Source organism: Euleptes europaea, chromosome 1 (genome assembly GCF_029931775.1).
Source record: "Euleptes europaea isolate rEulEur1 chromosome 1, rEulEur1.hap1, whole genome shotgun sequence".
NCBI lineage: Eukaryota > Metazoa > Chordata > Lepidosauria > Squamata > Sphaerodactylidae > Euleptes > Euleptes europaea.
This window is the reverse complement of record NC_079312.1, coordinates 178,387,367-178,415,004: the sequence shown is the minus strand read 5'-3', so window position 1 is coordinate 178,415,004 and position 27,638 is coordinate 178,387,367. Positions and strand designations below refer to the sequence as shown.

General features: G+C 51.5%; 1 protein-coding gene across 1 annotated transcript; it reads left to right on the top strand.

The window, feature by feature from the left end:
• The first annotated feature begins 274 nt into the window (after window positions 1-274).
• Window positions 275-27,462, top strand: PDZD4 (PDZ domain containing 4). Its single transcript, XM_056855985.1, has 8 exons — window positions 275-479; window positions 18,871-19,142; window positions 19,830-19,920; window positions 20,945-21,043; window positions 23,049-23,111; window positions 23,232-23,333; window positions 25,154-25,270; window positions 26,124-27,462. The coding sequence occupies exons 1-8, from the start codon at window positions 420-422 to the stop codon at window positions 27,456-27,458; spliced, it is 2,139 nt and encodes a 712-aa protein (XP_056711963.1). The 5' UTR covers window positions 275-419; the 3' UTR covers window positions 27,459-27,462.
• Window positions 27,463-27,638: the final 176 nt, after the last annotated feature.

The window sequence follows — 27,638 nt, the reverse complement described above, 5'->3', positions numbered from 1 at the left end:
GGGGAAGGGCGCCGGAGGGGGGGGCGGGCTGTCGGTACCCCCCCTCCCCGAAGTCATCCATATTGATCCGGCCTCCCCCCTCCCCTCCCCTCCCCTCCTCGCCCCTCCCCGTGGCCAGGCGAGCCAGGCAGCCCGGGCGGCGGGCGGACGAGCGCCCCTCTCCCCGCAGACCCCCTCCTCGGGACCCCCGCGTCGAGCCGGCAGGGAGAGGGGGGGGATCTCCCGGGGCCCCCTCCTCCTCTTCCTCCTCTTCCTCCTCCCCCCCTCCGCCATGCCCCCCGGGGGCTGAAGGGGTCGCAGGGCACCCCCACCCTCCCCGCCCAGGGCTATGCCGGGGTGGGGGGGCCGGGAGCCCGCCGCCCCCCACCTGTAGGACCCCCCCGGGAGGGCGACCCTCCCCCCCGATCCCATCCATCGCCATGGGATGTAACATGTGCGTGGTGGAGAAGCCGGAGGAGCAATATAGGGTCATGCTGCAGGTAAGATGGGGGGGGGGGTTTGAATGCATGGGGGGGTTGAATGCATGGGGGGGTTGAATGCATGGGGGGGGGAAGGCGAGAATGCACCAGAATTGGGGGACAGGTTGGGGGGTTGGAAGGGTGGGGAGGTGAGGAGCCTGTGCTTGGGGGGGGAGCATCCAAAGGGTGTGAAAGGTAATGGGGGGGGGAGATAGGGTTGCATGGGGACACGGTAGGCGTGGGGCGGGCTGGAGAGAGTTGCTTTAATGGGGGGGGGGTCCTGTGGGGAGGGGGGATACATTGCATTGAAAGAAAAAGGGGCGACCTGGGATTTTTTGGGGGGTGCGTGCAAAACAGGGGTGCCTTTTTAACGGGGAATGGGTGGATGGGGGTGAAGAGGGGAGCCCCTGGCACGGGAGGGGTTGGGGGGGTTGCTGCTGCAGTGGGGGAGGGGAACAGGTACCCGGGTGAGGGGGAGTTGCTTAGCAACTGGTCTCCCCCCCCTTCCCCATAGCATACAGCCCCTCAAATGGTGGGGAGGGGTCGCTGCAAAAAGAGAGGGGGGGAGAGAAAGAAAGGAAGGAAATGGACCCCCAGGGTGGCAAAGAACAGCTAAGGTGGGGGGCGAGGAGTGGGACAGATCCCTATTAGACAGGTATTCATTCATTCTCCTGCTCCCACCCATTCATCCCCGCCCCGCCCCCCAATTCTGTTCATCTTAGCCATTTAACCCCACAATGTGTTCCTTCTTTCTGTCCAGGTCTTCTCTTTCCCTGCATTTTCCTTTCTGGGTCTTTTTGTTGTCTAACATCTCCCTCCGTCCAAATATCTGCCCCCCCTCCCCCTAGACGGGATTCTCTCCTCTCCACCCATTGATAGATCCCATCCACCCATCCTGGTCTTTCTCAGTCCTGTCTTGTGCCTCCGTTCTGCTGGTTCCCCCCCTCCCGTCTCCCCCCCCCCCTTATCCCCAGATCCCAGGTACAAAGGCAGTTTCCCCACGAGCGAAACCTTTGGGGCAGAAGAATTAAGCAGAGGTTCGAAGGTATTCAGTGAAAAGGTGTACCGCTTATTCTGTACCCCGTTTGCAGGGTTATATTACCAGATGTGCATACCTGTATGCATATGCTTAATATGTGCCGTATTATATAACCGGTGAGAATATAGACATGTGCATACGGGTGAATGATTTGGGTGCGTAGACACGGATATATATTTCCCGGCGTGGACATTTCACTGACGTTCAGGCTAGTGTGGTATCGGAGACGCGATTTCCTCTCTCTTTCTCTGGTCTCTTTGTATAGTTCTTGTAGGTTATCCGGGCTGTGTAACCGTGGTCTTGGAATTTTCTTTCCTGACGTTTCGCCAGCAACTGTGGCAGGCATCTTCAGAGTAGTAACACTGAAGGACAGTGTCTCTCAGTGTCAAGGGTGTAGGAAGAGTAATATATAGTCAGAAAGGGGTTGGGTTTGAGCTGAGTATTGTCCTGCAAAAGTATTGTCCTGTAAGTATCAAGATAATGTGCTAATGAGGGTATGGTATGTTAATATGGAACCATTGTATCCTGAAGTGATCTGTAAATGTGTGTAATCCAAAGCTAATCTGTATGGCTATTGTTGAATGATGTCTTTGTCTGGAGGTTTTTCAGGGCAGGAAGCCAAGCCTTATTCATTCTTAAACTCTCCTCTTTTCTGTTAAAGTTGTGCTGATGTTTATGAATTTCAATGGCTTCTCTGTGCAATCTGACAAAATAGTTGGTAGAATTGTCCAGTCTTTCAGTGTCTTGGAATAATAACAGGACACAGGGTCTTATTCCAAGACACTGAAAGACTGGACAATTCTACCAACTATTTTGTCAGATTGCACAGAGAAGCCATTGAAATTCATAAACATCAGCACAACTTTAACAGAAAAGAGGAGAGTTTAAGAATGAATAAGGCTTGGCTTCCTGCCCTGAAAAACCTCCAGACAAAGACATCATTCAACAATAGCCATACAGATTAGCTTTGGATTACACACATTTACAGATCACTTCAGGATACAATGGTTCCATATTAACATACCATACCCTCATTAGCACATTATCTTGATACTTACAGGACAATACTTTTGCAGGACAATACTCAGCTCAAACCCAACCCCTTTCTGACTATATATTACTCTTCCTACACCCTTGACACTGAGAGACACTGTCCTTCAGTGTTACTACTCTGAAGATGCCTGCCACAGTTGCTGGCGAAACGTCAGGAAAGAAAATTCCAAGACCACGGTTACACAGCCCGGATAACCTACAAGAACCAATGAACTCTGACCGTGAAAGCCTTCGACAATATCTTTGTATAGTGTTCACCAAGGGATGCGCAGTGAACAATTGGCAATAAGTCTAATTTGTAATTTAAAAAGAATTGTCTCCAGATGTATGGGCTACTCCTCTCTCTGTGTGTGTGAATGTACACTCTAGGTGTGGATCATATCTTCATGCGCACAGGCATACAAAGCTTTGCATGTTTTTTTTTAAATATCGGCAGAGTAAAGCATATCTGCTTCTAAGCATCAGGTATCTCCGCCGGGAAACCAAATAAGCCTCCGGGATCAGCTTGCATACGCAATTATTTGACACATAGCTGTGTTCCTTTTTTGACCACACACAACCGCACACAGACAGCAAAGGTATCTTTGTGCGGATCATCAATACCTGAGTGTATTCTTCTGTGTCCTTTTCCCAGTGCGCTTACTGGTTCTGAGGTGACCTCGCATGTTATGTTTTGAAGGCGCGCAGTTTGTACGTACACATCAAAACATTGGGTGGGCATGGATGTCCTCGGCTACGCGCACCGTACAGGTTCCTGCTGCGGTGCCCAGCAGACATTTGCCCCGATTAATCTGTCAAGTGGTTCTTTTAATGAAGATCCATCCTTTAGGACTGGATCCCCAAAGGCTAGGCTGGGACTGGTCCTTGTATTCCCAGGCAGGATCAAGGCTTCGGGATGAGGTGATATTCAGTCTTTGAAGTGCTTCAAAAGGCCTTGGGTCTCAATGCAAGATGAGCCCTGCTGGATCAGACCAGTGGTCCATCTAGTCCAGCATCCTGTCTCACACAGTGGCCAACCAGATCCTCTGGAGGTCCAGCAGCAGGGCACAGAGGTTGAGGCTTTCTCCTAATAAGAACCTCAGAAGAGAACTGCTGGATCAGACCAGTGGTCCATCTAGTCCAGCATCCTATCTCACACAGTGGCCAACCAGTTCCTCTGGAGGTCCCACAACAGAGCACAGAAGCTGAGGCCTTCCCCTGATAAGAACATCAGAAGAGCCCTGCTGGATCAGACCAGTGAGGGTCCATCTAGTCCAGTATCCCTTCTCACACAATGGCCAACCAGTTCCCTTCTCCACAATGGCCAACCAGCAACAGAGCAGAGAGGGCGAGGCCTTCATAAGAAGAGCCCTGCTGGATCAGACCAGTGGTCCGTCTGGTCCAGCATCCCGACTCTCACAGGATTCCCACATAATATTGTTTCTCTGTTCAGGGAAGACCCCTGAAAGATATATTATGCCAGTAGTTCTGTGTGGCTTTGGCAGCTAAGATCGACGAAGAAGAGTGGCAATAATCTAACCGTCCAAGTGACCGTACTGCTGCCGAAACCATTCATTTGCTATCGGCGAACTAGCAAAGAGGATCTTTGTAGGTTAAGTCAAGAATTGGAGATGGCTTCTCGAACTGCAATTTACTGTTCGCTTATACCAGGGAACTTGTCCTCCCCTTTTCTCCTACAAATCCTTTGATTTGTAAGTCTGTCCACAAAGGCTGTCTTGATTCTTGGGGACTGAAGCGGTAGAGTCTGATCTGTAGAACCGGATTCGATCCCTCACTCCTCCACATGGGCGGCGGAGGCTAATTTGGTGAACTGTATTTGTTTCCCCGCTCTTACACACGAAGCCAGCTGGGTGACCTTGGGCTAGTCACACTCTCTCAGCCCCACCTGCCTCACAGGGTGTCTGTTGAGGGGAGGGGAAAGGAAGGTGATTGTAAGCCGGTTTGAGTCTCCCTTAAGTGGTAGAGAAAGTTGGCAGGTAAAAATCAATTCTTCTTCCTCTTCCTCCACCTCCTCCTCCTCCTCATAGTTGCTTTATTTTGGAAGGGGCAAGAGAGGCTATATAAATATTAATTAGCCGATTAATTTATTAAAATATTTATTAGCTGCTTTCTCCCTTGAGGAACTCAAGGTGGCTTGTGTGTGTTAAGTGCCATCAAGTCGCTTCCGACTCATGGCGATCCTATGAATGAAAGTCCTCCAAAATGTCCTATCTTTGACAGCCTTGCTCAGATCTTGCAAATTGAAGGCTGTGGCTTCCTTTATTGAGTCGGTCCATCTCTTGTTGGGTCTTCCTTTTTTCCTGCTGCCCATAACTTTTCCTAGCATGACTGTCTTTTCCAGTGACTCTTGTCGTCTCATGACGTGACCAAAATACGACAGCCTCAGTTTAGTCATTTTAGCGTCTAGGGTCAGTTCAAGGTGGCTTACAGTATAATTAAAACAACATAAAAACAAAAGAAGTATAACAGATCAAACCCCATTAAAAAGTCATAATTTTAAAACTCCCATTAGGACTGCTGATAAATATGAACTAAAATTAGTCAAATGCTGTCTGAAATAAGACCATCTTCAACTGCGTCCTGAAGATCGACCATGAGGCAGCCAGGAGCACCTCTCTGGGGAGGTCGTTTCATAATCGTGGGGCTGCCACCCGAAAGCCTCTGTCTCGTGGGACCCCCAGACAATCCTCTTTGATTGATGGGACAGTCAGGAGGGCCTCTCCATGCAATCATATTTCCCGGTCAGGAACGTATAGGAGAAGACTTTGGGGAGGAGCTGTGGCTCAGTGGTATTCTGCTTGGCATGCAGAAGGTCCCAGGTTCAATCCCTGGCATCTCCAGTTAAAGGGACCAGGCAAGTAGTTAATGTGAAAGACCTCTGCCTGAGACCCTGGAGAGCTGCTGCCAGTCTGAGTAGATAATACTGACTTTGATGGACCAAGGGTCTGGTTCAGTAGAAGGCAGCTTCATGTGTTCATGACAGTCCTTCAGATGCCCTGGTCCCAAGCCATATAGGGCCTTAAATTTCTTTCAACTCCATTTGGTTGCTCTTTGACATATACATTATCAGCAACCTGGGGTCCTTTCTCTCTTAGCCTCTTCATAACAAAACTAACAACCAACTGTGAAAGGTGTTGGAGAAGACCTCTGTTGCTGGGCAAGAAGAACACTGTAATCTCAGTTTTCTGCCCCTTCCAGCATCACAAGTAGGGTTGCCAACCTCCAGGTACTAGCTGGAGGTCTCCTGCTATTACAACTGATCTCCAGCCGATAGAGATAAGTTCCCCTGGAGGAAATGGCCGCTTTGGCAATTGGACTCTATGGCATTGAAGTGCCTCCCCTCCCAAACCCCACCCTCCTCAGGCTTCGCCCCAAAATCTCCCGCTGCTTGCGAAGAGGGATCTGGCAACCCTATTGTTGCTGGGTTCCCACATCCACCGGTGGGGCGCTCCCCTCTTTGTTAACTGCAGCTGGTGAAACGCAGTTCATGTTTACTCAGCAGAAACTTTATCAGAGTTCAGAAGGACTGACTCCCAAGTAAGCATTAACATTGCCAACCTCCAGATGGTGGCTGGAGATCTCCTGCCATTACAATTGATCTCTAGGTGACAAATATCAGTTCCCCTGGAGAAATTGGACTCTATGGCATTGAAGTCCCTTCCCTCTCCAAACCCTGCCCTCTCAGTCTCCACCCCAAAAACCTCCTGCCAGTGGTGAAGAGGGACCTGGCAACCCTAATCCCAAGTCCTGCCTTTCAGTCTCGGTTTCCAACAGGTGGAGTGGCCAAGTCAAACCCGGAGGTTTGCCTTTGTTTCCTTCTGCTTGGCGTTGCCCCGTCCCATCTCTTGGTCACGCTGGGTTGTGGCCAAGAATGCTAGCTCTTGCGATTGCTTTCAGATATTTTTAGTAATATAATTTCACTGGGTAGCCGTGTTGCTCCGCAGTAGAAGAGCAAGATTCAAGTCCAGGAGCACCTTAGAGACTAGGGCTACCAACTCCGGGTTGGAAAATACCTGGAGTTTGGGGGTGGAGCCTGAGGACGGGGTTTGGAGAGGGGAGGGGCTTCAATGCCATGGAGTCCAATTGCCAAAGTGGCCATTTTCTCCAGGGGAACTGGTCTCTGTCGGCTGGACATCAGTTGTAATAGCAGGAGTGCTCCAGCCACCACCTGGAGGTTGGCAACCCTATTAGAGACCAATACAATTTTTGTGATGTAAACATTTGAGAGTCAAAGCTCTCGAAAGCTTATCTGTCGAAGGAAAGTTTATCTGCTGAACACACGAGAACGCACATGAAGCTGCCTTCTACTGAATCAGACCCTTGGTCCATCAGGGTCAGTATTGTCTACTCAGGCTGGCAGCCGCTTTCCAGGGTCTCAGGCAGAGGTCTTTCCTATCACCTACTACGTAATCTTTTTAACTGGAGATGCCAGGGATTGAACCTGGGGTCTTCTGCCTGCCAAGTAGATGCTCTACCACTGATTCCCGGCCCCTCCCCTAGGGAGAGGAGCTTTTGACTCTCAAAAGCGTATCGTGCTACGGGACTCGAATCTAGCTCTTTTAGTAATATACTTTCCGATTTTTCCGCATTAACCTACAAGCAGATTTTTTGAGATTCTTCAGTAGCGTTCAACGACGACTCGTCTTTGGACAGAGTCCGATATCTGCCGCGACAACTGTTTGCGAGATGAGTCACAGCGCCTTGTTTCGTGGAAGCAGAAATGCATTTGGAGTGCAAACCAGCTTGGCTTCGTGCGCTGGAGTTTGTTTGCATATTGAATCGGAAGCAAAGGGAAACCAAGAGGCAAAGTGTGCTGACTGGACAGATTTCTCCTTCATTAAACAAGCAAAACGACAGTCGGTGGAAACGGGGAATAACAAGACTCAGGCAGATCCAAGCCGTCGGGAGGGAAATGCAACTGTTTGTTAGGACTGAATTGTGAATGAGTAATGGCCCGATTCTGGGCTGCTGCAGTCATTAGGAGATTTATAGGTACACTTTGCCTAGAGTAGAAATAGACACTTAACTGCCCGTCTCTCAGACGTGAAATTTATTTTATACGCGCCAAGAAATCTCCAAAGAACGCCAGTTAACACATTGAAGGCTGCATCGAAGAACTGCGTTGTGAAAGTCCGACGGTGATGAGGAATTTCTAATTTCAAGGGTTGCTTCTGCGTCGTTTTAATGCCAGAACGCGGGGTCATCTGCTGAAGCCGGAGGGCGAGAGATTCAAAACAGATAAAAGGAAGTATTTCTTCGCACAACGCACAGTAAATGGTGGAACTCCCTGCCCCAGGATGGGGGGTTGGCTGCCAACATGGAAGGCTTTAGGAAGGGAGTGGACATGTTCAGGGAGGAGAGGGCTATCCATGGATACTGGTCCAAATGGATACTAGTCACGATGCATACCTATTCTCTCCAGGACCAGAGGAGCATGCCTGATCTTAGGTGCTATGGAACCGCAGGCAGGGCAATGCTGCTGCAGTCGTCTTGCTTGTGGGCTGGCTAGAGGCACCCGGTTGGCCCCTGTGTGAACAGACTGCTGGACTGGATGGACCTTGGTCTGATCCAGCAGGGCTTTCCTTATGTTCTTATGGAGGATGGGGCTATTCATGGCTATTAGTCCAAATGGAGAAGAGCCCCGTGGCGCAGAGTGGTAAGCTGCAGTACTGCAGTCCAAGCTCTGCTCACGACCTGAATTTGATCCCAACGGAAATCGGTTTCAGGTAGCTGGCTCAAGGTTGACTCAGCCTTCCATCCTTCTGAGGTCGGTAAAATGAGTACCCAGCTTGCTGGGGGTAAAGGGAAGATGACTGGGGAAGGCACTGGCAAACCACCCCGTAAACAAAGTCTGCCTAGGAAACGTCGGGATGTGACGACACCCCATGGGTCAGGAATGACCCGGTGCCTGCACAGGGGACCTTTACCTTAGTCCAAATGGATACTAGTCATGATGCATGCCTACTCTCTCCAGGATCAGAGGAACGTGCCTATTCTATTAGGTGCCATGGAACGCAGGCAGGATGGTGCTGCTGCAGTCGTCTTGTTTGTGGGATTCCTTGAGGCACCTGGTTGGTCTCTGTGTGAACAGACTGCTGGACTGGATGGTCCTTGGTCTGATCCAGTCTGATCCAGCATGGCCTTTCTTATGTTCTTATGACACCTGAAGATGCCTTAAAGTACGTCGGAGCCTCAGTCTCCTGAGGTCAATCTTGTCTATCCTGATTGCCAACAACTTTCTGGGTTCTCAGGCAGAGGTCCTTCCCATCCCCTGTATCCCGATCCCTTTAATCGGAGACATCGGGGATTGAACTTGGGACCTTCCGCATGCCAAGCAGATGCTGTGCCACTGAGCCACGGCCCCCTCCCACTGCCTGGCGTGTGTATGGCTGACTGAGAAACAGTGTGGTCTGCTAGTTAGAACGCTGGCCTAGGAATGACGGAGGGCAGTCCCCACTCAGCCATGAAACTTGTGGGGAGATCTTGAGCCAGTCACTCTCTTGTAGCCTGATCTACCTCGTAGGGTTGTTGTAGAAATGGTGGAGCAACCACTCTCTTCTCACAGACTGAGAGCCAGCGTGGTATAGTGGTTAAGAGCAGTGGTTTGGAGCGGTAGACTCTGATCTGGAGAACCAGGCTGGATTCCCCACCCCTCCACGTGAATGGTGGACTCTAATCTGGTGAACTGGGTTTGTTTCCCCACTCCTCCACACAAAGCCTGCTGGGTGACCTTGGGCTAGTCGCAGCTCTCTCTGAACTTTCTCAGCCCCACCTACCTCCCAGGGTGTCTGTTGTGGGGAGGGGAAGGGAAGGCGATTGTAAGCCGGTTTGATTCTTTCTTAAGTGGTAGAGAAAGTCGGCATATAAAACCCAACTCTTCTTCTTTTGCCTTTGTGGTCCCTTCCTTGTCTGCCATTAAAACCCATTACAGCAAGATTCTGCTCTCACATTTCTTGCCGTTAGATCCGGTCTGAGTGAGCTTTTACCAATGAAGACAACATACTTGACTTAGGGAATTCACTTCCCAAAGATGTGGGGATGGACACAGGATAAGCCAAATTCATGGAAGAGTGGTCTAGCAATGATAACTGAATGTCATGCACTGGAATATGTCTGAGAACCAGATGTTGCAGGCACAGATTTAGGGAGTGCTGATGCAGCGTGCACAAATGCTTGCACATTTCTCGGAGGTATTTGTTTGGCCACTGTTTGAGGTACAATGCTGCATTTGGTGGACCATTGGTCGGATTCAGTCGTGCGGTTCTTAAGTATTTTGTTTTTAAGCTAACTATGAGGAGGGTTACCCGGACCTGGATGGTCCAGGCTGGCCTGATCTCATCAACTCTCAAAAGCTAAGCAAGGTTGGCCCCTGGGTTAGTGTATGGTTGCCAGGTCCCTCTTCGACACCGGCTGGAGGTTTTTGGGGCGGAGCCTGAGGAGGGCGGGGTTTGGGGAGGGGAGGGACTTCAATGCCATAAAGTCCAATTGCCAAAGCGGCCGTTTTCTCCAGGTGAACTGACCTCTGTCAGCTGGAGATCAGCTGTAATACCAAGAGATCTCCAGCTAGTACCTGGAGGTTGGCTAACCCTAGGTTAGTGCTTAGATAGGAGACCACCAAGAAAGTCCAGGCTTGCTACCAGAGTAGTGGCTGGAGGTGGCTGGAGATCTCCTGGGATTACAGCTGATTTCCAGACAACAGAGATCAGTTCCCCTGGAGAAAATGGCTGCTTTGGAAGGTGGACTCTATGCCATTATACCCCATTGAAGTAACTCCCCAATTCCCACCCTCTTCTGGCTCCATCCCTAAAATCTCCTGGTATTTCCCAGCCTGGGCATCCTGTACCAGAGGCAGGAAATGGCAAACCACCACTGTTTGTTACTTGTTTTGAAAACCCCACGAGGGGTCTCCATAAGTAAGGTTGGCAGGTCCCAACCCAGGGGGGTGGGAGGTAAGGTTGCCAGATCCGGGTTGGGAAACTCCTTGAGATTTGGGGTGGAGCCTGGGGAGGACAGGGACCTCAGTGGGGTACATTGCCACAGAGTCCACCAAATAGGGTTGCCAGGTCCCTCTTTGCCACCGGCAGGAGGCTTTTGGGGCAGAGCCTGAGGAGGGTGGGGTTTGGGGAAGGGAGGGACTTCAATGCCATAGAGTCCAATTGCCAAAGCGGCCGTTTTCTCCAGGTGAACTGATCTCTATCGGCTGGAGAGAAGTTGCAATAGCAGGAGATCTCCAGCTAGTACCTGGAGGTTGAAGCAAACGAAACAAAACTCGAGCTGCACCTTTGAAAGTTAGATACAAATAGAAGCCACTATGGCCAAAAACCCTTATACAATATATATATAACTAAATCAGGCTCCAAATTAATTTCAGCAGCATATATTCAAACTTTTTTCAAAAGTATATATTCACACACATATTGAAACATACATTATATATAAAGTTATCCTGGCATCTCATTATTCTGAAGTACCACACACAATAATCACCCCATCTCAATTTCACCATCCAATGGAAAAATCCAGCTACTCTGACAAGAGTCTCTTGGGACGTGCTAAACGGCAGGAGATCTCCAGCTAGTGCCTGGAGGTTGGCAACCCTAGCAGGGGGCGAAGAGGGACCTGGCATCCCTGTTCCCTGCACATAGGCACACACATCTACCAGCATCACAGTTAATGCACACAAAATACCTTGGCACCACCCATTTGCCGTTCTCTGCTGCAGAGGGACCCGGCTGAGTGTGCTAACCCCGGTTCCTGGCCCTGGTTGCTTGCAAAAAAAAACTGGAGGGGGGAAATCAGCCAGAACTGGGAAGGTGGGATTGTAAAGTCTCCAAAGAGGCCAAGGCTGAGCTGGGGTTGGGGGGCATGAGAAGAAGAAGAGAGAGGGCTCTCTGGGAAGGGGGGTGCTTGTTTCTGGAAGAGACAGGGAAATAGGACAAGGGGGGGAAGAGACGCACACAAAGGAAAGCGGTGGGGGACCATCTGCGGCAGGCTCGGGGCTGGATCTCATTCCGGCCTCGCCTGCAGGAATGTGATTAGCATCCGTTATAAATTCCGGCAGGGCCTTCCTAAGACGGAGAACATCTCCCTCCACCCTGTGTCCCCCCCCCACGGCCCTCCCCGAACCGCTAGACGGGCCCTGACTTTTCTAGCTTTCGACAAAATTTTAGCCTCTTCCCTCTTCGGGTCGGTTCTCCCCCAGCCCGGCCCAAAGCAGCCCTGCGCCCTCCACCGGCGCTGGGGGCTCCCCCTGCGAACCCCCCCAACCCCCGGGCCATCCTGGTTGTGTCCCCCCCCCCATCCCCCTGTTTGTAATTCAAAATGAGTGAGGAGGCAGGAGGGAACGGCGCTGCCGGTTTCTGGACTTCAAGGCAAGGGAGCGCAGAGGAGATCTGCACGGCGTTTGATCCCCTTTCCCCATATTTCCCGTCTCCCCAGCTGCAGATGCCTGTATCAATCACTCCAGTTGCCATGGTAACTGCAGCTGCAGTGATGGAGAAAGAGAGAGAGACGCGCACACACAATGGTGTTCCGCAAACGGCAGCGCAACACAAACCCTCCCTCCGCACCTTCCACGGTGACGCACCCACAGGTGCGTCAATCCGTGACGCAAAGAGGTGGCGGAGATCCACACGGCAAAATACATCTACACGACGCCTGGAATTGCGCGGGTGCGCGCGTACGAGGCGGGTGTGTCACCAGGGGCCTTTTGCGAGACGAAATGAACAAGTGCGCAGGGACAACTGCTGGGTGCAGATTGTGGTGAGAGCGTGACGGCCCTTACATAAGAACATAAGGAAAGCCCTGCTGGATCGGACCCAGGCCCATCGAGTCCAGCAGTCTGTTCACACAGGGGCCAACCAGGTGGCTCTAGGAAGCCCACAAACAAGATGACTGCAGCAGCACCATCCTATCTGTATCCCACAGCACCTAATATAATAGGCATGCTCCTCTGATCCTGGAGAGAATAGGTATGCATCATGACTAGTATCCATTTTGACCAGTAGCAATGGATAGCCCTGTCCTCCATGAGAACATGGTCTGCTGGATCAGACCAAGGCCCAGCAAGTCCAGCAGTCTGTCCACACAGGGGCCAACCAGGTGTCTCTAGCAAGCCCACAAACAAGACGACTGCAGCAGCATTATCCTGCCTGTGGTCCACAGCACCTAATATAATATGCATGCTCCTCTGATACTGGAGAGAATAGGTATGCACCGTGACTAGTATCCATTTTGACTAGTAGCCATGGACAGTCCTCTCCTCCATGAACATGTCTACTCTCCTCTTAAAGCCTTCCAAGTTGGCGGCCATCACCACATCCTGGGGCAGGGAGTTCCACAATTTAACCATGCATCGTGTTAAGAAAGACTTCCTTTTCTCTGTTTTGAATCTCTCACCCTCCAGCTTCAGCAGATGACCCTGCGTCCTGGTATTGTGAGAGAGGGAGAAAACCCTCTCCCTGTCCCCTCTCTCCACACCACACACAATTTTATAGACCTCTGTCATGTCTCCCTTCAACCACCTTCTTTCCAAGCCAAACAGCCCTAAGTGTTTCAACCACTCCTCATAGGTCAGTTGCTCTAGCCCCCCTCCTCCCCGATCCTTTTGGTTGCTCTTTTCTTGCACAGCCGAAATAGAAATAGCAAAAGACACTTCCTCTCTTCCCTGAGTTGTCATCTGCATAACAGATACCCATAAATAGGACTGGAAGAAATGCGTGAAGGGAGGTGGGTGGTTTTTATGAATGGGCACGTTGATGACGTTGGCACAGGTGGTGGTTAGTGGCACTAGTGGCAAAGGCGTGCTCTTTTCTAGCTCTCAAGCTTTGAATTATGAGTCATTCAGAAATTCAGTGTGCGCTTTCCCCAGCCTTTGGGTAGACAGCTTTCTCCTGTGAATTTCCTCTCGCCTTGCCGCCGTTGAAGGCAAAAGGAGAACAAAGTTGGGAAATGGAGTCTAGCTGTAGGTATAACCATCGCAGGAGCGTGCTGTGGCTTAGTGGTAGAGCATCTGCAGAAGGTCCCCAGTTCAATCCCCGGCATCTCCTGCTAAAGGACCAGGCAGGAGGTGATGTGAAAGACCTCTGCCTGAGACCCTGGAGAGCCCCTACGTCTGAGTAGACAATGCTGACCTTGAGAGGTTAAGGGGAGACATGATAGAGGTCTATAAAATTATGCGTGGTGTGGAGAGAGTGGACAGGGAGAAGGTTTTCTCCCTCTCTCGTAATACCAGAATGCGGGGTCATCTGCTGAAGCTGGAGGGTGAGAGATTGAAAACAGGTAAAAGGAAGTATTTCTTCACACAACGCATAGTTCAATGGTGGAACTCCCTGCCCCAGGATGTGGTGATGGCTGCCAACTTGGAAGGCTTAAAGAGGGGAGTGGACACATTCATGGAGGAGAGGGGTATTCATGGCTGCTAGTAAAAACGGATACTAGTCATGATGCATGCCTATTCTCTCCAGGATCAGGGGAGCATGCCTATGATATTAGGTGCTGTGGAACGCAGGCAGGATAATGCTGCTGCAGTTGTCTGAAAAGCAACCTGGAATTCTTTGTGTGTCAGTGGAGATTCCGGCCTGCGGTGATAATAAGTCCATGACAGCCCCGGAGAGCCATCTCCGAATGTGCAAACAAGCAGACCTTATCTCCTTCTACATCCACTGCTGTAATGGCTTTGTTTTACATGGTCATTTATCTGGTGACAACATCCCTTCACCTCCCCACAGCCTGCGTGGTTTGTTTACATGTTCAAGGGTGGATCAAATTAACAATCCCGGCAAGCTCAGGGCCGTCCATCTTCCATCTCGGGAGAAAGGGTTCTTGCTCTTTGCAGACTTTCTCCGTTCAGAGAATCCTTTCCACATCAAAGAACATAAGGACATAAGGAAAGCCCCGCTGGATCAGACCAAGGCCCATCAAGGCCAGCAGTCTGTCCACACAGTGGTCAACCAGGTGCCTCCAGGAAGCCCACAAGCAAGACGACTGCAGCAGCATTGTCCTGCCTGCGTTCCAAAGCACCAAATATAATAGGCTTGCTCCTCTGAGACTATGGAGAATAGCTATGCATCATGACTGATACCCATTTGGATTAGAAGCCATGGATAGCTCCATCCTCCATAAGAACATAAGAAAAGTCCTGCTGGATCAGACCAAGGCCCATCAAGTCCAGCAGTCTGTCCACACAGGGGCCAACCAGGTGCCTCTAGGAAGCCCACAAACAAGATGAAGGCAGCAGCATTCTCCTGCCTGCGTTCCACGGCACCTAATATAATAGGCCTGCTCCTCTGATGCTGGAGATAATAGGTATTCATCATGACCAGTATCCATTTGGACTAGTAGCCTTGGATAGCCCTCTCCTCCATGAACATGTCCACTCCCCTCTTAAAGCCTTCCAAGTTGGCAGCCGTCACCACATCCTGGGGCAGGGAGTTCCACAGTTTAACAATGTGTTGTGTGAAGAAATACTCCCTTTTCTCTGTTTTGGATCTCTCACCCTCCAGCTTCAGCAGATGACCCCGCGTTCTGGTATTATGAGAGAGTGAGAAAAGCTTCTCCCTGTCCACTCTCTCCACACCATGCATAATTTTGTAGACCTCTATCATGTCTCCCCTTAACCGCCTTCTTTCTAAGCTAAGCAGCCCTAAGAGTTTTAACCGCCCCTCATAGGGCAGTTGGCATTGCTGGTCATGGAAACGCTGCCCGTTTCTGTGCACTCCAGACTTCGCACTCGGGGCCTGACTATATGCTGTGTTTTCATTGTGCCCCCTGTGACCGGGTCTGTGTCATCAGGCATGCATCGTGGTTTCTGTGCTGGGAACTGAATTCCCAGGCCTCGTGAGCCCGATTTGGAGTGAGACCATGATGCGCATGGCCGGGAGAGCGCTCTTAATCCTTCCCGCACCATTCTCACAACCTGAAACAGCCCTGAGTAGGCCCTGTTTGCCCCAATGGGCTGCACCTAAAATACATTGGGAGGCTTAAAACACCCCAAAGAGTAGAAACAGTTCGTCTGTAGCTTTAAGAGATTAATGCCTACCGAGATCTCGGTGGCCATTGAGGGGGTTGCTAGGTAACTGCAACAATACAGCCCAGCCTTCCAAGTTTTGGTTTCTGTCAGTCAAAGGTGGTGGTGGGGGGTGCGTGGAGGAGACTACAAAAGGTGCAAGATGGAAGGGAGGGAAGGAAGCAGGAAAAGGGGAGAAAAGAATGGAGGAAAAAATAAAGCGGTAGTTTGGTAGATGGAGGAGGACAGAAAGGGAGAAGAAAAGCTGAAGGCTGTGGGGGGACAGATAGAGGTGGGCTGTCTGGTGGGTGTGAGGAAGAGAAGGAAGCAGGGAAGGAAAAATGGGAATGGTTTGGGGAGGGGATATGGGGGGGGGATGAGACACTCCCCGCACGTACCCGCGGGTCCCCCGCTTGTTCAGATCTAATCCGAAGAATTGCGGAGAACGCTCCGTAGCTAGGCTGAGTTAGTTAACACCTGCAAGTAATGAGAAACCCCAAGGGGTTTTTTTCTCTCTCTTCCAAGCCAGGAGGGGAGGGAACGTGAAATCTCGATAAACCCCAGTCCAGCCGTTTCACGCTGGAGTTTTCCTTTTAAGTTCTTATGTTGAAAGACGGTGCATTAGAGATCAGAACCTGCAAATTTGGGGAGGCTGAAGTGTTCCCCTGCTGGTTTCTAAATATGAGCTGGGGTCCCGTGCTACATTTTCACAAACGGAAGGAGGGATTTTTTCTGTGCCAATTCTGCCTCCTGCAGACGTCCAACCCCGCCTATTCTTTTGGGGTCTCCTGTCCCACAAAAACAGCATTTCTGTGAGGGTGGAAGGATGAAGGCGAGGAATTTCTCTTCCCTGGCTGGACGTGCCTTCCCTTAGTAGTAGGGTTGCCAACCTGCAAGTGGTGGCTGGAGATCTGGAACATGTCCAGAGGAGGGCAACAAGGATGGGGAGGGGTCTGGAGACCAAATCCTATGAAGAAAGGTTGAAGGAGCTGGGTGTGTTTAGCCTGAAGAGGAGAAGACTGAGAGGGGAGATGATAACCATCCTCAAGTACTTGAAGGGCTGTCATATAGAGGATGGTGCCGAGTTGTTTTCTGTTGCCCCAGAAGGTTGAACCTGAACCAACGGGTTGAAATTAAATCAAATGAGTTTCCATCTAGACATTAGGAAGCATTTTCCAACTGTTAGAGAGGTTCTTCTGTGGAACAGGCTTCCTCGGTTGGTGGTGTGCTCTCCTTCCTTGGAGGTTTTGAAGCAGAGGCTAGATGGCCATCTGTCAGCAATGCTGATTCTATGACCTTAGGCAGACGATGAGAAGGAGGGCACCTTGGCCATCTTCTGGGCACGGACTAGGGGGTCACTGGGGACGTTTGTGGGGTGGGGGGAGGTAGTTTTGAATTTCCTGCATTGTGCAGGGGGCTGGACTAGATGACCCTGGTGGTCCCTTCCAACTCTATGATTTTAATTTTTTTTTAAGTTAGAAACAACTGATCTCCAGGCGACAGACATCAGTTCCCCTGGAGAAAATGGCCACTTTGGAAGGTGGACTTTATGGCACAACACCCCACTGAAGTCCCTCTCTTCCCCAAACCCCACCCTCCTCAGGCTCCACCCCAAAAACCTCCAGCTATGTCCCAACCCGGAGTTGGCAACCCTACTTAGCAGAGCTTTCCTACAGGTTCCAAGCCGTTTTGATTTCAATGTCAGATTGGTGTCCATTCATTCTTTTACACTGATAGTTTGTCAGGAAATTTCTGTCCATAATAATTAGTAGAAACCCTACCATGGACACATATTGTAAGTGATTGCCCCCCCCCCATAAGATAACAAACTCCCAAAGGAGAATAGCAACAGCACATTTTTACAATGAAGGACAAATCACGGGCAATGCATTCATCACTTTGATGCACAGAATTTAATATTTGTGGCACATGCCATTCCGATCAATATTGCACGGAGTTTCCTGGCACTTCAGTGCAGGTTTGCTAGACAGGAAATTTTCTCACGGTGCATCACCGAATTGAGTGCAGATGTGGGGGAAAAAAGGCAAAGAGAAATGAGATGGGAGAAAGACCCCCCTCCCCACAAAAAACTCTGCAAGAACCTTTTAGTCTTTTTCCAGAAACCCTCACGTGAACACATGAAGCTGCCTTATCCTGAATCAGACCCCCAGTCCATCGAAGTCAGTATTGTCTAATCAGACCGGCAGCGGCTCTCCAGGGTCTCAGGCAGAGATCTTTCACATCACCTACTTGCCTGGTCCCTTTAACTGGAGATGCCGGGGATGGAACCTGGGACCTTCTGCATGCCAAGCAGAGGCTCTACCCCTGAGCCACGGCCCCTCCTCCAACCTCCATTCTTTTCACGGCAGGTCTTTTGTTTTTAATGTGCAATCAGCTGCTTGCCAACAGAGGGGAGGGATGCTTAGCATGCAGAAGGTCCCAGGTTCAATCCCTGGCATCTCCAGTTTAAAGGAAGGTAGTAGGTGATGTGAAAGACCTCTGCTTGGGACCCTGGAGAACTCCTGCCAGTCTGAGTAGACAGGAGGAGGAGAGGAGAAAGATGTAAGCTGCTTCGGGTCCCCAAAGAAAGGTGGGGTATAAAGAAAGTAATGAAATAATAATAAAACATGTTGTTTGGCCCTCAGCAGGCTGGGTAAAAGGAGCATAAGAATTTGGTACTCACAAGGAAATATGTCTTACCATGTCTCTCTCTCCTTCCTCCCTCTCTCTCTCTCTCTCTAATCTGGAGAACTGGGTTTGATTTCCCACTCCTCCACATGAAGCCAGCTGGGTGACCTTGAGCTAGTCACAGTTATCTCTGAACTCTCTCAGCCTCACAGGGTGTCTGTTGTGGGGAAGGGAAGGTGATTGGAAGCCGGTTTGATTCTTCCTTAAGTAGTAGAGAAAGTCGGCATATAAAAACCAACTCTTCTTCTTTGCCTTCCTTCCTCCAATCTGGAGAACCGGGTTTGATTCCCCACTCCTTTATAGGAGTGGCAGAGGCCAATCTGGTGAACTGGATTTGTTTCCCCACTCCTCCACATGAAGCCAGCTGAGTAACCTTGGGCTAGTCACAGCTCTCTCAGCCCCACCTACCTCACAGGGTGTCTGTTGTGGGGAGGGGAAGGAGATTGTAAGCCGGTTTGATTCTTCCTTAAGTGGTAGAGAAAGTCAGCATATAAAAAACAACTCTCTTTCTCTTTCTCTTTCTCTTTCTCTTTCTCCTTGTCCTTCCTTCCTTCCTTCCTTCCTTCCTTCCTTCCTTCCTTCCATGTATTTATTTAGCTGATCTCTTCCTCCTCCCTCCCGTGCAGGTGAACGGCCGGGAGCTCTCTCGTCTCTCCCAGGAGCAGACCCTGGAAGCTCTGCGGTGCTCCAAGGAACCTTTGGTCATCCAGGTGCTCCGGCGCAGTCCCCGCAGCCGCGGCGGGGGCAGCGAGGGCCCTGCCCCCCAGGGGGACCTGGCCACCCTGGTGGACAGCGGGACCCAGACAGACATCACCTTTGAGCACCTACTGGGGCTAGGAAGGCTGCGGCCGCCGAGTCCCCCGGCCGTGACTTTGGAACCCTACGGCCTGCCAGATCTGTGAGTACTCCCCAGATGGAAATGACCTTCCTTTGCCGTCCCACTTCATGACCGTGAATTGGAAACCAATTCCTGTTCCAACTGTTATGCGCTTCACCTGTCCACTGTGGTGGTGGTGGAGGAAAGTGCCAACAGGTTGCAGCTGACGGATGGTGATCCTGTAGGGTTTCAAGGAACAAGACGAATGGAGGCAGTTTGCCATTGGCTGCCTCTGCGGAGCAACCCTGGACTTCCTTGGTGGTCTCCCTTCCAAGTACAAACCAGAGTTGACCCTTCTTAGCTTCCGAGATCTGATGGGACTGGGTTAGCCTGGGCCATCCAAGTTGAAGCAAGAGACCAACAGAGGTGGTTTGCCATTGGCTGCCTCTGCGGAGCAACCCTGGACTTCCTTGGTGGTCTCCCATCCAAGTACAAACCATAGTTGACCCTGCTTAGCTTCCAAGATCTGATGGGACTGGGCTAGCCTGGGCCATCCAAGCTGAAGCAAGAGACCAACAGAGGTGGTTTGCCATTGGCTGCCCCTGCGGAGCAACCCTGGACTTCCTTGGTGGTCTCCCATCCAAGTACGAACTAGAGTTGACCCTGCTTAGCCTGCACCATCTAAGTCAAGGCAAGAGAGGTAGAGAGGTGGCTTGCCATTGCCTGCCTGGTCCTCCTAATTGCCTTTTGTCTTCCTCTGTTCCACAGCCCCTCGATTGGCCATGAGTATTATGATCCCGTGGAGTTCATGGATGGAGGTGCTCCGGAGACCGAGCGGGCCGAGGAGCTGGAATATGAGGTGAGAACGTGGTGGGTTTGGGAGCTGTTTCCTGATGACTGTCTGCAGTTTCTGGGAATGCATTTCCACTATTTGTTAAACCTCTGGTGCCAGGATCTGGGGTTGACTCTAGAGGGTGGCAAAGTTGGACGACCTTTGCTGGGAGCCCCAGGTTGGCAACAGACCCGACCGTAAGCGCCACTCTCTTCCCCTCCTCCCACCATTTTCATTGCATGAACCAACGTGATGGGATTTACGTCCAACTTCCTGCCCTTGGTGCCATTTGGCAAGGAAGCAGGGGATAAATTCAAATAAATAATCATAACAATAATAATGCTTGCTGAAGAGCTAAATACTGGAATGGGAAAACGATAGGGTTGCCAGCTCCAGGTTGGGAAATACCTGGAGATTTTGGGGGTGGAGACTGAGGAGGGCAGGGTTGGGAGAGGGGAGGGACTTCAATGCCATAGAGTCCAATGGCCAAAGCGGCCCTTTTATCCAGGGGAACTGATCTCTGCCGCCTGGAGATCAGTTGTAATAGTGGGAGATCTCCAGTCACCGCTGGGAGGTTGGCAACCCTAGAAAACAATGCCAGTCTGGACAATCAAAAGGCATGTTTTAGCCTTGGATGTCACCTGGGGCTGACAGCCTCCAGGTACTAGCCAGAGATCTCCTATTTCAGCTGATCTCCAGCCGATAGAGATCAGTTTCCCTGGAGAAGATGTCTGCTTTGGCAATTGGGCTCTATGGCATTGAAGCCCCTCCTCAAACCCGGCCCTCCTCAGGCTCCGCCCCAAAAATCTCCAGGTATTTCCCAACCCAGAGCTGGCAACCCTGCTGACTGACGGAAGCGATAACAGGCAGGGTAGATACACTCTGTGCAGATGGATCTTCAGAGAAGGGGGAGTGGAGAGTATTTATGTATTTATTAGTCCATTTGTATTGGGCTCTTCTTCCCAGAGGGGTCTCCGAGCAGCTAACAATACAGAGGGGAGAAAGACCAACATACAGATAATTGCTGCGTCTGCTTTTCTCTGTCCCGCAGGAGGTGGAATTGTACAAATCCAGTCACCGGGACAAGCTGGGCCTGATGGTTTGTTACCGAACTGATGACGAGGACGACGTGGGCATCTATGTTGGAGAGGTGGGGGCGGTCGACGTGTGGGCCGGGGGGAAACAGAGAGAGAGGACTGCATGCGGGGGCTGAGGATCCAAGTTTTGAGAAACGGAGATCCTGGACTGTTCAGTTAGGGTTGCCAGCTCTGGGTTGGGAAATACCTGGAGGTTTTTTGGGGCGGGGCCTGGGGAGGGCAGGGTTTGGGGAGGGACTTCAGTGCCATAGAGTCCAATGGCCAAAGCGGCCATTTTCTCCAGGGGAACTGATCCCTATCGGCTGGAGATCAGTTGTAATAGTGGGAGATCTCCGGCCACCACCTGGAGGTTGGCAACCCTATGCTGAATGTGGGGGGGAAGGGGGTTGACAAATTTCCCCAGAACCAGAGCAGGCCACACGTGTTCCTGACTGGGGTAGAGACCAGAAGGAGATTCCTAAGATTGCTCCAGACCAGGGTGTCGAACTCAATTGCTATGAGGACCGGATATGACATGAATGTCACTTGGTCGGGCCAGGCCATTCCTCACCAGCCCAGATCAAGAGGGGTGGGTGGGTGGCTGTCTCAGCTTGCTCACGGGCCGGACAAGAGCTGTCAAGGGGCCAGATCTGGCCCGTGGACCGTATGTTTGACACCCCTGCTCCGGACAGTTCCAGATGTTGGTAGAGGCCTTGTTGGAGTGTGCCAATGCTAGCATTGGCAGATTAGCCAGTAAGCTAGTTGTTGTGGGTGCTAAGAGTGATGGAGGTGGGCTGCGGAGACCTGGGTTCCGATCCCCATTTGCCATGAAACTCAACGGTTGACCTTGGGCCAGCCATTCTCTGTCAGCCTAACTTGCCTTGAAGAAGAGAGGTGAACCGTGTGAACCGCCTTGAGCTCTGTGGAGGAAAGCGGGGATAAAAATGCACTAGCAGTTCTAAGAAACATCGGTGGGGAAGGTAGCTTTCTCAAGGCAAGGAGAACGGAATCAAGAGGAGGGGCTAGAAAGTCCACAAACTTATGGTGACATCGGAGCACAGAGACAGGGAGCGTGTTTGGAGTAAGCAGCTACCATATTTACTCAAAAGGAAGATGAAGGAGTTGGTTTTTATACCCTGCTTTTCTCTACCGTAAGAAGTCTCAAAGCGGCTTACAATCACAATCTCTTGAGAACCAGCGTGGTGTAGTAGTTAAGAGTGGCGGACTCTAATCTAGAGAGCCAGGTTCAATTCCCCACTCCTCCACATGAGCGGCGGACTCTAATCTGGAGAACCTGGTTCAATTCCCCACTCCTCCACATGAGCGGCGGACTCTAATCTGGAGAACCAGGTTCGATTCCCCACTTTTCCACGAGTGGCGGACTCTAATCTGGAGAACGGGGTTTGATCCCTCACTCCTCCACATGAGTGGCGGACTCTAATCTGGAGAACCAGTTTTGATTCCCCACCCCTCCACATGAGCGCCGGACTCGACTCTGGAGAACTGGGTTTGATTCCCCACTCCTCCCCATGAGCGGCGGACTCTAATCTGGAGAACCAGTTTTGATTCCCCACCCCTCCCCATAAGCGGCGGACTCAACTCTGGAGAACCAGTTTTGATTCCCCACTCCTCCACATGAGCAGCGGACTCTAATCTAGACAACTGGGTTCGATTCCCACTCCTCCATGCGAAGCCTGCTGGGTGACCTTGGGACACCTCAGGACTGGGGGGGGGAGTGGCTTCCTTGGTTGGCTTGTGGGCCGGATAAGAGCTTTCAAGGGGCTGGATCCACCCCCCTGGGCCTTATATTTGACACCCCTGCCTTAGGGTTTTCCGGGCAAGAGACGAACAGAGGGGGTTTGCCATTGCCTGGGTTTGCATTGCAACCCTGGACTTCCTTGGTGGCCTCCCATCCAAGTACAAGCAAGAGCAGATTCCACTTAGCTTTGAGATCTGACGAGATTGAGCTAATCTGGGCCATCCACGTCAGGCCATACAAAGGGGAGTACCAGTAGGAAAACCAAGATACTCGATTTATCCCCTTGATGTTCATTTCCCTCTTTTTTTTTATAACACCAGGTAAACCCTAACAGTATTGCTGCCAAGGATGGTCGAATCCGGGAAGGAGACCGTATCGTCCAGGTGACTTTGGGGCCCGGGGGGGGGGGGGCGGGGGCGGCGCTTTTGTGCAAGGAGGGTGAACACTTTGTGCGTGAATTTAAACCTGCCTTCCCCCCGCCCCTACATTTCCTTCCCTCGTAGATTAATGGGATGGAGGTGCAGAACCGCGAGGAGGCAGTAGCAATTCTCACCCAGGAGGAACGGACCAACATCTCTCTGCTGCTGGCTAGACCAGAGACCGAGGTGAAAGGCACCTAGATGCTTGGCTTGGCCAATTCAGAAGTGTGGGGTGGACAGCGTGTTGAATCTGGAAAGGTGGACTTGGGAAGGGAGTCCCAAAGGCAAAGGAATTTGCAGACTTCTCTCTGGTTGGCGTCCCTCCCAAAGGCAAAGGAATTTGCAAACTTCTCTCTGGTTGGCGTCCCTCTTAGCTGTAAACGAGGGGATGCTTTTGAGCCTTTGGTGGTGGTGTTCTGTAACATTTTCTCATTTGGGATGAGAAAAGTCTTTCAATGGGGGTGGGGGCTGGACACTCCCCAGCCAACATATATACCGTTACAGGGGAAGATACAGGAGGGGGGGCGTGTAACCGTCCAGTAGGGTTGTGCATACTGATAAATCCAAACCAAAAATAAACTCGAAATTAGCCATTTCAGCAATAGTCAGGTTTCGGTTTTACCAAATACCAAAACCTGGGAATAAAGCCAAAGCCGGATAGCCCATCACCAAGTCAGCCAAATAGGTATTTGGCTTTTTTTGGCTTCGGCTTTCCCCATGGGAGTTTTTTAATGAGCTCTGGGGGAGGCATTTTTGGAGGTATTTACCGAATTTATTTATTTTTTTGCACAACCCTACCGTCCAGCTCTCAAAAGCTTTGCCCATCCTTCACCACGTTCGAATAAGTTGGTCATCCCTGATTTAGAACCAAGGAAGGGAAAGGTTTTAATCAAAGTCTGTCCATGCGAACTGGAATATAAACAGTTCAGGATTCCTCAGAGGGATATAATTCCAAAGGGTACCCATGTTGGTTTGTGGTAGATGAGTTTGATTTGAGTCCAGTTGCACCTTAGAGACCAAGAAGATTTTCGGGGTATGAGCTTTCAAGAGTCAAAGCTCCCTGTGTCCGATACCCCGAAAATCTTGTTCTCCAAGCTGCTAGTGGACTCAAATCCAGCTGAGGAATATGGCTGTATAGATCCGTGGTGACAATGCCGGAAAGGTATTCAGGGGTTGGGTTGGGGTTTTGGGAGGACATCTCCAATTTCCCCATGTTTAGCATTTGATGAGCAGGATACTATTATGACAACGTGGCAGCAAAATATAGCTGCAGAGGTAAAGAGGGTTACTTGAATGCAGTGAGGAAACACTGTGTATAGTTCTGGTCACCACACCTAAAAAAGGATATAGCAGAGCTTAAGAAGGTGCAGAAAAGAGCAACCAAAGTTATCAGTGGACTAGATCAACTGCCCTAGGAGGAGGAGTTAAAACGCTTAGGACTGTTTAGCTTGGGAAGAGGGTGGTTAAGGGGAGACATGATAGAGGTCTATAAAATGATGCATGGTATGGAGAGAGTGGACAGGGAGAGGTTTTTCTCCCTCTCATAATACCAGGATGCGGGGTCATCTGCTGAAGCTGGAGGGTGAAAGATTCAAAACAGATAAAAGGACGTTTTTCTTCACACAATGCATAGTTAAATTGTGGAACTCCCTGCCCCAGGATGTGGTGATGGCTGCCAACTTGGAAGGTTTGAGAGGGAAATGGACATGTTCATGGAGGAGAGGGCTATCCATGGCTGCTAGTCCAAATGGATACTAGTCATGATACATACCTATTCTCCCAGGATCAGAGGAGCATGCCTATCATATTAGGTGCCGTGGAACACAGGCAGGATAATGCTGCTGCAGTCGTCTTGTTTGTGGGCTTCCTAGAGGCACCTGGTTGGCCACTGTGTGAACAGACTGCTGGACTTGATGGGCCTTGGCCTGATCCAGCTTTTCTTATGTTCTAAAGAGCCCGCGTTGGGTTGGGATCCTGTTTGCCATTGTCTCTTGTCCCTCTTCCAGTTGTCCAAGCGTTGGAAGGATAGTGACCGGGAGGATTTCCTAGATGACTTAGGCTCTGACCACGAAGCGGGAACGAGACCCCGGCGGCTCCTTTCACCACCGGATCAGCAGGTACGCGTTCGAGAGGGGGGAAGCAGCAGCAGCCATATATACTGTCCCTCATGCCTCTGAAACACTCATCTTTTTTAGGAGCGGAGAGCCACAACAAGCAGATTTATAATGGGATACCCCCACGCAGGCATAGCATCCAGAACTCCACTCGCGGCCAATACACTGGGCATAAGACCGCTGCTAATTGGTGTTAGTTATCCCCAACTGGTTGTGGTGAACATTGCTGCGGTTAAGATGTGAACTAGGAAGCCACATTTTATGGTGATCCATGGCCTATGCTTTGGATGAAGCAAGCAACAGATCTCTTGTTGCGTGCAGAATAATCAAGGCTGCCAAGCCCTTGTTGGAGCGGGGAGTCCCCCGTCCCCCCCCTTTGCCCATCACCTCTCTGAATTGTAGCAGGGCAAAAACAAAACAAACAAACAAACATGATGTCATTTCCGGTTTAAAAAAAAAAGCAGAAGTGACATAGAGTAGCTCTAGGAATCATTGGGAACTCTGTTGCTTTACCATAGTTTCTATGGATTCCTAGAGCATAAAGCAGGTATGCATACTTGCCCCACTGCTATTCAATTTTTATATAAATTATATTGATAATCACCCCTGGGGTTTTGCCCCCCCCCCAAAGCCCTCCCGCTGTCGCCTGGCAACTGTAACAGCGGTAAAAAGACTTTGATTTGTGTTTTGGCTCCTGCGAGAATCTGCCACAGGCTCTGCCTTTGATGAGTTCAAAGCTGGCTCTGCCAATGTGAGGTCTAACGATAACACAAAGGGACTGAACACGGCTAAAACACTGGGCCGAAGAATGATATCCCTGCTTCATTCTGTTTTAATGATGTTGTGTCCTTCCTCTCTGTAGAATGAACCTCTCCAAGAAAAGCCTGCTGGGGATCCCGCCACCCCCCTGACCAACAGCCAGGAGCTGGACAGCGGCGTCGGGCGCACCGACGAAAGCACCCGCAACGAGGAGAGCTCTGAACACGACCTCCTCGGGGACGAAGCCCCCAGCGCCGCCAACACCCCCGGGAGCCTGCGAAAATTCGGACCCAGCCTGCAGCCCCGCGACTTCCACTACAGCATGGACTCGCTGCTGGCGGGGGAGCCGCCGAGCGCCGTGGGCACCGACCTGATGCCGGGGCTGACCGACGAGGAGTACGAGCGCTACCGGGAACTGCTGGAGCTGAAATGCCACCTGGAGAACGGCAACGAGCCGGGCTTGGTGAGCTCGGCGCTGGACGTCAACCGCAACGAGGTGGCGCTGCTGGAGGAGGAACTCCGCCACCTGGAGTTCAAGTGCCGCAACATCCTGCGAGCGCAGAAGATGCAGCAGTTGCGCGAGCGGTGCATGAAAGCATGGTTGCTGGAGGAGGAAGGACTGTACGCCTTGGAAGGAGAACCTAAGAAGCACGAGCTGTCGGACATCACGGAGTTGCCGGAACGCTCGGACAAAGACAGCACCAGTGCCTACAACACTGGGGAGAGTTGCCGCAGCACCCCCTTATTGGAAAGCCCCTTGCGCCGCTTGGCTGAGCCCCCCAACCTTAACCGGACTGCCCCGCCCTCGCCGCCGCAGCCCAAATTCCGACGGGAGGAGCGGGTGCGGCGTAGCCCCAAAGCGGGGGGAGAAGGGAGCCCCTATCTGAGCCGGCGGCAGCGGGAAGAGCCTCCTCCGCCCATCAGCCCCATGAGCCTTGCCAGCATATGCAAAGACTCTCTCGGGGGCAAAGGAGAGCCCCGCATGGAATGGAAAGTGAAGGTCCGCAGCGACGGTACGCGCTACGTGGCCAAGAGGCCAGTGAGGGACCGGCTGCTGAAAGCCAGAGCCATGAAGATCCGCGAGGAGCGCAGCGGCATGACCACGGACGACGACGCCGTCAGCGAGATGAAGATGGGGCGCTACTGGAGCAAGGAGGAGCGCAAGCAGCACCTGATCCGGGCCCGCGAGCAGCGGAAGCGCCGCGAGTTTATGATGCAGAGCCGGCTGGACTGCTTGAGGGAACGGGAAGGGAGCGAAGCCCGCGGGGTGTCCGGGGAGGTCAACATCTTGGCCCTGAGCCACCGCAAAACCATGAAGAAACGGAGTCGCCGGATCTTGGATAACTGGATTACCATCCAGGAGATGCTGGCGCATGGCACCCGCTCTGCAGACGGCCGCCGGGTTTACAACCCGCTCCTGTCCGTCACCACCGTCTGAGCCGGTGGAGACGAACAGCGGAGGACGCTGCCATGTTCCGGTTTGCGCCCGGCGTGTCGGAGAGCCGGCCTCCTTTCCTGCGACCAGGAAAACCGCTCTTGGGACACGCCGGGGAAGTGTTTAATGTTGCCCTCTGAGCTCCGTGCGGCTCAGAAGGGCCTGACTCTCTGAACCAAATTT

Coding starts and splice junctions, on each gene's coding strand:
- PDZD4 (XM_056855985.1), top strand. CDS start 420: ATGGGATGTAACATGTGCGTGGTGGAGAAGCCGGAGGAGCAATATAGG. Junction 480..18,870: donor AATATAGGGTCATGCTGCAG/GTAAGATGGGGG, acceptor CCTCCCGTGCAG/GTGAACGGCCGGGAGCTCTC. Junction 25,271..26,123: donor CACCGGATCAGCAGGTACGC/GTTCGAGAGGGG, acceptor TCCTCTCTGTAG/AATGAACCTCTCCAAGAAAA.